The 10,768-nt window shown below is 45.5% G+C and overlaps 1 protein-coding gene and 1 long non-coding RNA gene across 3 annotated transcripts; one reads left to right on the top strand and one right to left on the bottom strand.

Moving 5' to 3' along the window:
- The first annotated feature begins 1,657 nt into the window (after window positions 1-1,657).
- klhl22 (kelch-like family member 22) lies at window positions 1,658-8,295 on the top strand. 2 transcript variants are annotated; one of them, XM_017030925.2, is made up of 7 exons: window positions 1,658-2,783; window positions 5,742-5,907; window positions 5,985-6,308; window positions 6,413-6,822; window positions 6,920-7,112; window positions 7,296-7,529; window positions 7,785-8,295. In XM_017030925.2, the coding sequence occupies exons 1-7, from the start codon at window positions 2,482-2,484 to the stop codon at window positions 8,127-8,129; spliced, it is 1,974 nt and encodes a 657-aa protein (XP_016886414.1). In that variant the 5' UTR covers window positions 1,658-2,481; the 3' UTR covers window positions 8,130-8,295. The 2 variants fall into 2 exon arrangements, with proteins under 2 accessions (XP_016886414.1, XP_008335761.1); XM_008337539.3 differs by lacking the exon at window positions 1,658-2,783 and adding an exon at window positions 3,744-4,024 and having other exon boundaries at window positions 7,785-8,294.
- A 396-nt stretch (window positions 8,296-8,691) lies between these two features.
- On the bottom strand, window positions 8,692-9,254 carry LOC112486573 (uncharacterized). Its single transcript, XR_003049068.1, has 2 exons — window positions 8,947-9,254; window positions 8,692-8,806 (listed from the first exon to the last, which is right to left on the bottom strand). It is a non-coding gene; the product is annotated as an uncharacterized LOC112486573 (long non-coding RNA).
- Between the last annotated feature and the right edge of the window lie 1,514 nt (window positions 9,255-10,768).

The following is a 10,768-nucleotide window of genomic DNA, read 5'->3' on the forward strand; positions in this document are numbered from 1 at the left end:
ACTCCTCACCCCCTGAGTGCAGAAAAAAATCAACAGTTACAGAAGAATCTCTAACACGGCAGTTAGCTAACATGGCAGTTAGCTAATATTGCGCTTAGCTAACACTGCAGTTTGCTAATACGGCAGTTAGCTAACACTGCAGTTAGCTAACACTGCAGTTAGCTAACACGGCACTTAGCTAACACTGCACTCAGCTAATACTGCACTCAGCTAATACTGCGCTCAGCTAACACTGCACTTAGCTAACACTGCACTTAGCTAACGCTGCAGTTAGCTAACACTGCACTCAGCTAACATGGCACTTAGCTAACACTGCCCTCAGCTAACACTGCCCTTAGCTAACACGGCGCTCAGCTAACACTGCACTTAGCTAACACAGTACTTAGCTAACATTGTACCTAGCTAACACGGCACTTAGCTAACACTGCACTTAGCTAATGCTGCAGTTAGCTAACACTGCAGTCAGCTAACACTGCAATCAGCTAATACTGCGCTCAGCTAACACTGCACTTAGCTAACACTGCACTTAGCTAACACTGCCCTCAGCTAACACTGCACTCAGGTAACACTGCATTTAGCTAACACTGCATTTAGCTAATACTGCACTTAGCTAATATTGCCTTCAGCTAATATTGCCCTTAGCTAACACTGCACTCAGCTAACACTGCACTTAGCTAACACAGCACCTAGCTAACACTGCCCTCAGCTAGAAATGCCCTTAGCTAACACGGCACTTAGCTATTATTGCACTTAGCTAACACTGCACTTAGCTAACACAGCAGTTAGCTAACACTGCAGTCAGCTAACACTGCTCTTAGGTAACACTGCAGTTAGCTAACACGGCAGTTAGCTAACACTTCCCTTAGCTAACACGGCACTTAGCTAACTTGGCACCTAGCTAACACTGCACTTAGCTAACACGGCACTCAGCTAACACTGCCCTTAGCTGACACTGCTCTTAGCTAACGCTGCAGTTAGCTAACACGGCACTTAGCTAACACTGCACTTAGCTAACACTGCATTTGAATAACACTGCACTTAGCTATTATTGCACTTAGCTAACACTGCAGTCAGCTAACACTGCAGTTAGCTAACACTGCACTTAGCTAACGCTGCAGTTAGCTAACACGACACTTAGCTAACACTGCACCTAGCTAACACTGCCCTCAGCTAGAAATGCCCTTAGCTAACACGGCACTCAGCTAACACTGCACTTAGCTAACACTGCACTTAGCTAATGCTGCAGTTAGCTAACACTGTGCTTAGCTAATATTGCACTCAGCTAACACTGCATTTAGCTAACACTGCACTCAGCTAACACTGCACTTAGCTAACACTGCACTTAGCTAATGCTGCAGTTAGCTAACACTGTGCTTAGCTAATATTGCACTCAGCTAACACTGCATTTAGCTAACACTGCACTCAGCTAACACTGCACTTAGCTAACACTGCACTTAGCTAACACAGCAGTTAGCTAACACTGCAGTCAGCTAACACTGCTCTTAGGTAACACTGCAGTTAGCTAACACGGCAGTTAGCTAACACTTCCCTTAGCTAACACGGCACTTAGCTAGTCCTGAATAACTCGGCAGCTTTTTTTTTTTTTTTTTTTTTTTACTACAGACCAATCATGGAAATGTTTACGTCAAACGACAAATATCTCAAAGTTCGATTTTTTTTTAAAAATACTGCGTCGTAGAAAAATTTTTTATTATTTTTAAAAAAAAACGTAGTAACGACAAATATGTCACAGTGAACACGAGTTGTCATTTAAAAAAAAACACAAAAAAAAACAGGAGGAAATGTCTCCCTCTTGTGTCCGACAGACGGAGTTACAGCACGTGGACTTTCTTCCCAATGTTAGAAATATTTAACAGCTCAACGAATAAAATAGTGTTTGGACCACGTGACGAGGCCTGTCCTGGTACTTCAGTCGACGTGTACTGTCAAATATTACTGCGTCGGGGAAACGTGTACTTCTATCAGTTCAGGTAAATGTAAACTTAAAAAAAAATGGAAAAAAACAACCGCTTCAGTGACTAGCTCTCTGATTGGCCTTTTCTCACAAAGGAGGCGGGACCTATGCGGAGCGACCAATGGGTAACGACGTCATCACGAGGAAGTCAACAGAGTTGTTTTGATCTGTCAAAAAATTAGAGGCGACTTATGACGTGATTTTTTTTTTTTACCCCGCGTTTCCGCGTGACAAAAACCACAGACAGAACAGACAGTTACTTGACAGACATTTTATTTATTTATTTTATTAATTTATTTATTTACTCTTCACCGCGTTCGCTGTTTTTACCCTGCGGTTCGGCCGTTAGCTAAGCTAAGCTAAGCTAAGCTAAGCGAACCTAACTGACGTTTACCGACTCTTTTAACTTCTCTCGTTTCGCGGGTCTTAAAACGTCTCTGTCTGTGTCCGGTCACCGGACCGAAAGGCGGCGCCAGCCGCTGGCGTTTTAGCCCTCGAGTCATGTGATGGACACCGCGGACACGACGGCGGCCATGAAGCCCAAAGACGAGGACCGGACCGCGGCGGAGGGCGGCGAGCCGAGTCCGGGAGGAGGAGGAGGCGGAGGCGGAGGCGCGGGCGGAGGCTCCGGCTCGGCGGGTCGCCAGGACCGGCAGAGCTACAGGAGTTCGGCCCACTTCCGGAGCCTCCTGGACGGCCTGCTGGCTCTCCGGGAGGGGGGCGTCCTGTTTGACGTGGTGCTGCTGGTGGAAGGTCGAGCCATCCCCGCTCACCGCGTCCTCCTGGCGGCCTCTTGTGATTACTTCAGGTCGGTGTCAAACTTTTTTTTACAAAATAAAACCCGGAAGTAGAGTCCCTTAAACCAAACGACGTCACCCGACGTCGACTTACCTCACGGTGTTTGTGACATCATCTGAGTGGGGGGGGGGAGGGGGGGGAGGAATGGTCTAGAATCCGTGGTTCTGGTCCCGTCATGTCCAGGGTGTTTTCGGTCGCCATTACCGCCGGTCTCCCACGACAACCTCCAGGCCCCGGTACCGGTGACGTCACAAACCCGTCACAAAATGGCGGTTTATTAAAAAAAAATTTTAAGCACCGACTCGTCCCGTCACTTCATCAGAGTTTGTTTTTTTGTTTTTTTTACTTCGGCAACATCTTAACGTATATCGCTACACGGTGAGGAAGTGTCGCAAAAAGCCGTAAAACGTTTGAAAACAATAGTTTTAAACTACGTCATTCCGACGTTGAACTTTATTATCCGTCTGCGTCATCATTTAAAAAGGTGAAAAAAAAAATTTTACTTCGGCATCTTATCGTATATCGCTACACGCTGAGGAAGTGTCGCAAAAAGCCGTAAAACGTTTGAAAAATAGTTTTTCACTTCGTCATTCCGACGTTGAACTGTATTATCCGTCTGTGTCATCATTTAAAAAGGTGAAAAAAAAATTTTTACTTCGGCCATCTTATCGTATGTCGCTACCCGGTGATAAAGTGTCGCAAAAAGCCGTAAAACGTTTGAAAAAATAGTTTTTCACTACGTCATTCCAACGTTGAACTTTATTATCTGTCTGCGTCATCATTTAAAAAGGTGAAAAAAAAAATTTTACTTCGGCATCTTATCGTATATCGCTACACGCTGAGGAAGTGTCGCAAAAAGCCGTAAAACGTTTGAAAAATAGTTTTTCACTTCGTCATTCCGACGTTGAACTGTATTATCCGTCTGTGTCATCATTTAAAAAGGTGAAAAAAAAAATTTTACTTCGGCATCTTATCGTATATCGCTACACGCTGAGGAAGTGTCGCAAAAAGCCGTAAAACGTTTGAAAACAATAGTTTTAAACTACGTCATTCCGACGTTGAACTTTATTATCCGTCTGCGTCATCATTTAAAAAGGTGAAAAAAAAATTTTTACTTCGGCCATCTTATCGTATGTCGCTACACGGTGATAAAGTGTCGCAAAAAGCCGTAAAACGTTTGAAAACAATAGTTTTAAACTACGTCATTCCGACGTTGAACTTTATTATCCGTCTGCGTCATCATTTAAAAAGGTGAAAAAAAAAATTTTACTTCGGCCATCTTATCGTATGTCGCTACACGGTGATAAAGTGTCGCAAAAAGCCGTAAAACGTTTGAAAACAATAGTTTTAAACCACGTCATTCCTACGTTGAACTTTATTATCCGTCTGCGTCATCATTTAAAAAGATAAAAAAAAAGTTTTTTTTTTTTTTTTCTTCGGCAATATCTTAACGTATATCGCTACACGGTGAGGAAGTGTCGCAAAAAGCCGTAAAACGTTCGGCCTTCACTGTCGCAGCGCAACCGTTAAAACATTTAAAGAAAATATAGTTTTTCACTACGTCATTCCTACGTTGAACTTTATTATCTGTCTGCGTCATCATTTAAAAAGGTAAAAAAAAGGATTTTTTTTTACTTCGGCATCTTAACGTATATCGCTACACGGTGAGGAAGTGTCGCAAAAAGCCGTAAAACGTTCGGCCTTCACTGTCGCAGCGCAACCGTTAAAACATTTAAAGAAAATATAGTTTTTCACTACGTCAATTAAAAATGTAAAAAAAAAAAAAACTTTCTAAATTTAAAATGGACACATTTTTTAAAAAATACGTATTTTACCGAAACACCAGGGGGCGCTCAACACCCACTGTTTAAGTGGTGAAATACAGCAGTTTTCAAAAAAAAAAAAAAAAATATTTTTTTTTTTTTTTTTTCTTTCGGCAACATCTTAACGTATATCGCTACACGCTGAGGAAGTGTCGCAAAAAGCCGTAAAAGGTTTGAAAAAAATAGTTTTTCACTACGTCATTCCGACGTTGAACTTTATTATCTGTCTGCGTCATCATTTAAAAAAATAAAAAAAAAAAAAATCCCCCAACGTAACTTGCCGTTAAAAAAAAAAAAAAAAAAATATTTTTTTTTTTTTTTTTTATTTTTTGAAAACTGCTGTATTTCACCACTGAAACAGTGAGTGTTGAGCGCCCCCTGGTGTTTCGGTAAAATACGTATTTTTAAAAAATGTGTCCATTTTAAATTTAGAAAGTTTTTTTTTTTTTTTACTGTTTGAAAACTGCTGTATTTCACCACTTAAACAGTGGGTGTTGAGCGCCCCCTGGTGTTTCGGGAAAATTCGTATTTTTAAAAAATGTGTCCATTTTAAATTTAGAAAGTTTTTTTTTTTTTTTAACGGCTCGTTACGTTGTTGGTGAATTTTTTTTTTTTTACTGTTTGAAAACTGCTGTATTTCACCACTGAAACAGTGAGTGTTGAGCGCCCCCTGGTGTTTCGGGAAAATTCGTATTTTTAAAAAATGTGTCCATTTTAAATTTAGAAAGTTTTTTTTTTTTTTACATTTTTAATTGACGTAGTGAAAAACTGTTTTTTTTCAAACGTTTTACGGCTTTTTGCGACACATCCTCCGCGTGTAGCGATATACGTTAAGATATTGCCGAAGTAAAAAAAAAAAAAAACTTTCTAAATTTAAAATGGACACATTTTTTAAAAAATACGTATTTTACCGAAACACCAGGGGGCGCTCAACACTCACTGTTTCAGTGGTGAAATACAGCAGTTTTCAAACAGTAAAAAAAAAAAAATTCACCAACAACGTAACGAGCCGTTAAAAAAAAAAAAAAAAAAAAAATTCACCAACGTAACTTGCCGTTAAAAAAAAAAAACAAACTCTGCTAACACTGCACTTAGCTAATACAATACAAACGTCGGCCATGTTTGTTGTGTTTTCCCACCACCAGGGGGATGTTCGCCGGAGGCCTGCGGGAGATGCAGCAGAAGGAGGTTCCCATTCACGGAGTTTCGTACGTGGGCATGAGGAAAATCCTGGACTACATCTACACCTCGGAGATCCAGCTGGACCTGGACAGCGTCCACGAAGTCCTGATCGCCGCCACCCTGGTCCAGGTGAGCGACCGTTCCCGTCGTCGTCGTCGTTGCTGTCGTTGCCGTCGTCGTTGACCTTCTCTTTCCGCGTCGTGAAGCTGCAGAACGTGATCGGCTTCTGCTGCGACTTCCTGTTCTCCTGGCTGGACGAGAGCAACATCCTGGAGGTCCTCCGTCTGGCCGACCTCTACGGACTCCAGCAGCTGAAGGCCCAGATCCACGTCTACCTTCTGAGGAACATCAAGGCCCTGTCCCGCACGGAGGCGTACCGCCGGCTGCCACAGGAGGCGGTGTTCCGGGCGCTGAGCAGCGACGAGCTGGCGGTCCACACCGAGGACGAGGTCTACGAGGCCGCGCTCCGCTACCACTGCAGCCCCGAGGAGCTGGAGGACGAGGAGGTCTACGCGAAGGTCACCGCTCAGGTGGGAGCAACGCCGGCGGCTAAAGCTAACGTCTACCGTCCTCGCTCCACTTCGTCGCCTTCGCGCTTCTCACCCACTTCCTGTTTTGTCCCTCCCGTCCGCAGGACAATCCCAAGATGGCGGACGCCGTGCGTTTCAGCCTCATAGAGAAACAGACGCTGCAGAGGCTCCTGGGACGCCTGGACCGGGGTCTCCTGAAGGACTCGGTGGCCGCCGCCCTGCGTTACCACGAGCAGGAGATCTGGCAACCCGTCCTGCAGACGCCGCTGACGCAGCCCCGCTCCACCTTCCGCTGCGTCCTGGGCTTCGGCGGCATGTTCTCCTCCAGCTCCCTGGTGGACAACGAGCACCTGTTCCAGGTCTTCCACCCCACCTGGGGGGAGTGGAGGACGCTCCCCGCCGCCGTCGCCCCCCGGATGTCAAACCAGGGTATCGCAGTGCTCAACAACTTCGTGTACCTGATCGGAGGAGACCGCAACACCAGCGGGTTTCGAGCCGAGACCCGATGCTGGAGGTGAGGGGGGGAGGAAAACGGAGACGGAGGGAGCGCTGCCCTCTGCTGGTCCATGTGGGGAACTACTACTTCTTCTTCTTCTTCTTCTCCGCCGCAGGTACGACCCCCGTCACAACGCGTGGTGCCCGATCTCGCCGCTGCAGCAGCAGCACGCCGACCACTGCGTGTGCGTGGCGGGCGGACACATCTACGCCATCGGGGGGCGGGACTACAGCAACGCCCTGGACACGGTGGAGCGCTACGACCCGCGCACCAACAAGTGGGAGTTCGCGGCGCCGCTGAAGAGAAAGGTACGAGGGCGGATGTAGTACCGACAGCGTCCACCGGGGGGCTACCGACTTCCAGCGAGGGGGCGGCTAATTTCCGAACGCAAGCTGATTTTTTAGCTCTCACGTTAGCATCTTTTAGCTTCTCCGGCTAACGTTTAGCCTATCTGCCCTCCCCCCCGTCCGTCCGTCCGTCCGTCTCTTCAGGTCTACGCCCACGCGGGGGCAGTGTCGGGGGGCAAAATCTACGTAACCTGCGGGCGCCGAGGCGACACGTACCTGAGGGAAACCTACTGCTTCGACCCGGCGGCCAATCACTGGACGGCGTGCGCGGAGGGGCCGGTGGAGCGGGCGTGGCACGGCATGGCCGCCGTCAACGGGTCCGTCTACGTGATCGGAGGAAGCAACGATCAGCAAGGCTATCGGCGCGACGTCCTGAAGGTACGTGTGGCCGCGGGAGCACATTTGGACTAAAAGTCTTACCTTAGTTCGACCACAAGAGGGAGCCAGTTTATTGATAGAAATACTGCACCTCTCGATCCACTCCACCAGGGGGCGGTAAGTCTTTTTTTTTTTTTTTTTTTTTTGCAATGTTGATTTTTTTTTTTTTTTTTTTTCAGGACAAATTTTTCGGGATCTTTCCGTTAGCTCGCAAATTAAAAAAAACTGATTGTAATCCACGTCTTTGGCCCACAGGTGGCGTGCTTGGACACCTCGAACAACTCCTGGTCTCTGGTCTCCCCTCTCCCCAGTGGACACGGAGAACCGGGCGTCGCCGTCCTGGACGGTCGCATCTACGTCCTGGGTGGACGTTCGCACAACAAGGGCAACCGGATGAAGTACGTCCACGTTTACGACAGCGGCGCCGACCAGTGGCGGAACGGCACCGACTTCAAGGAACGGGTCTCTGGGATGGCGGCCTGTGTGGCGCTGGTGCCTCCTGCCGTGATCGGCCAGGCCAGGAGCTGGGAGCAGCGCACCAAGGCATCATGGGAGGAGGAGGAGGACATGGACAACTCCGAGGACTCCAGTGAGGACTGAGCGCCCCCTGGAGGACGTTTTTTGCTGTGGCTGCCCGACGTGTCCCTGTTTTGCGTGTTGATGGTTTTTTTGGAGATCGTCTGAACTTTTTAGACGGATATTTTTATCACTGGAGTGGACTGGACTGGACTGAACTGGACTGGACTGGACTGGTGTGGTCTAGACTGGACTGGACTGGACTGGACTGGAGTGGACTGGACTGGACTAAACTGCACTGGACTAAACTGGACTGGACTGGACTGAGTCTGGACTGCACAACTGGTCCGGACTGGACTGGACTGGACTGGACTGGACTGGACTGGACTGGACTGGACTGGACTGGACTGGACTGGACTGGACTGGACTGGACTGGACTGGACTGGACTGGACTGGACTGGACTGGACTGGACTGGACTGGACTGGTCTGGTCCGGACTGGTCTGGACTGGATGGGACTGGTCTGGTCTGGACTGGACTGGACTATTCTGGTCTGGTCTGGACTGGACTGGTCCGGACTGGTCCGGTCCGGTCCGGTCCGGTCTGGTCTGGTCCGGTCTGGTCTGGTCTGGTCTAGACTTATCTGGACTGGTCTGGTCTGTAGACCCCCTGCTGTGATCTTCATCTCTGCCTCCTCCTCCTCACTGTTTCTCTGTCACAGACACACTACAGCACTGACCCCTGGACCTGAGGTCACATGACCTGTGATCACGTGACCTGTGATCACGTGACCTCAGCTGCTACGATGAAACTGTCCATTAAATCAAACACTACTGATGACGTATGTGACATGACGTGGACATGACCTGTGATCACGTGACCTGTGACTGAGGTCACATGACCTGTGATCACGTGACCTGTGATCACGTGACCTCAGCTGCTACGATGAAACTGTCCATTAAATCAAACACTACTGATGACGTTTGTTTACTGTTCACTTCTGTCTTAGTTTGAGGACGACGACGACGGACGGACAGAGAACGAGGGAGAGAACGAGGGGGCGGGGGGCAAAAGAAATATATTCTTAAATACAAAAAACAGACAATGTCTACATGATGTAAATATATAATCTGAGTCAGTTGTCATAGACGATAATAATATATAGTGTACATGTACACAATATATACACATATAAGTATATATGTGTATATACACAATAATATGTATTGTGTATGTATTTGTGCATGCATACGCAATATATACTATATATATATTTATGAACACATACATATATGTATACATATATGTCTACATACATATATATGTATGTAGACATATATGTATACATGTAACCTCCAAAATACATATATGTAGACATATATGTATACACATATGTATACAAATATGTATTCTGGAGGTTACATGTATACATATATGTCTACATACACATATGTAGACATATATGTAGACATATATGTCTACATATATGTAGACATATATGTCTACATATATGTCTACATACACACATGTAGACATATATGTATACATATATGTCTACATGTGTGTATGTAGACATATATGTAGACATATATGTCTACATATATGTCTACATACACACATGTAGACATATATGTATACATATATGTCTACATGTGTGTATGTAGACATATATGTATACATTTAACCTCCAAAATACATATATGTAGACATATATGTCTACATATATGTATTTTGGAGGTTACATGTATACATATATGTTTACATATATGTATTCTGGAGGTTACATGTATACATATATGTCTACATATATGTCTACATATATGTATTCTGGAGGTTACATGTATACATATATGTTTACATATATGTATTCTGGAGGTTACATGTATACATATATGTTTACATATATGTATTCTGGAGGTTACATGTATACATATATGTTTACATATATGTATTCTGGAGGTTACATGTATACATATATGTCTACATATATGTAGACATATATGTAGACATATATGTCTACATATATGTATGTAGACATATATGTATACATGTAACCTCCAGAATACATATATGTAGACATATATGTCTACATATATGTCTACATATATGTCTACATATGTGTATGTAGACATATATGTATACATGTAACCTCCAGAATACATATATGTATACATATATGTCTACATACATACATATATGTAGACATATATGTCTACATATATGTCTACATATGTGTATGTAGACATATATGTATACATATATGTCTACATACATACATATATGTAGACATATATGTATGCTGTATATATTAGCTCATTTTCTCGTGGGGGGCTTCAACCTCAGGTCCGCGGCCCACGCGGCCCAGCTCGTGTCGGACCGCCCTCACCGATTCCCCTCAGTGGCAAATACAGACAGGTGAGAAAACAGCGCCCCCTACCTGCCGATATCAACCATGAATGACAACCACGTTTGGGTTCAACCTGTGAGTTTTACTGAACTCATCTCTCCCCCCCTGTCAGTGATGTCATCTCCTTATATGACCTCCAGGGGGGGAGGGGCGGTCTTCAGTCAACCTGGGTGTCCCTCTCTGTCTGTCCCTGTCTCTCTGTCTGTCTCCCCCAGTTCCTGTCCATTTGTCCCCTCACTGCAGCAGCTGCTATGAAGATTCACCTCCGCGGGGCCGTTACATCTACCCCCCCCTCCTACCCCCACCTCTTCACACTC

This window comes from Cynoglossus semilaevis, unplaced genomic scaffold (genome assembly GCF_000523025.1).
Source record: "Cynoglossus semilaevis isolate Cse_v1.0 unplaced genomic scaffold, Cse_v1.0 scaffold19, whole genome shotgun sequence".
NCBI classification, from domain to species: Eukaryota; Metazoa; Chordata; class Actinopteri; order Pleuronectiformes; family Cynoglossidae; genus Cynoglossus; species Cynoglossus semilaevis.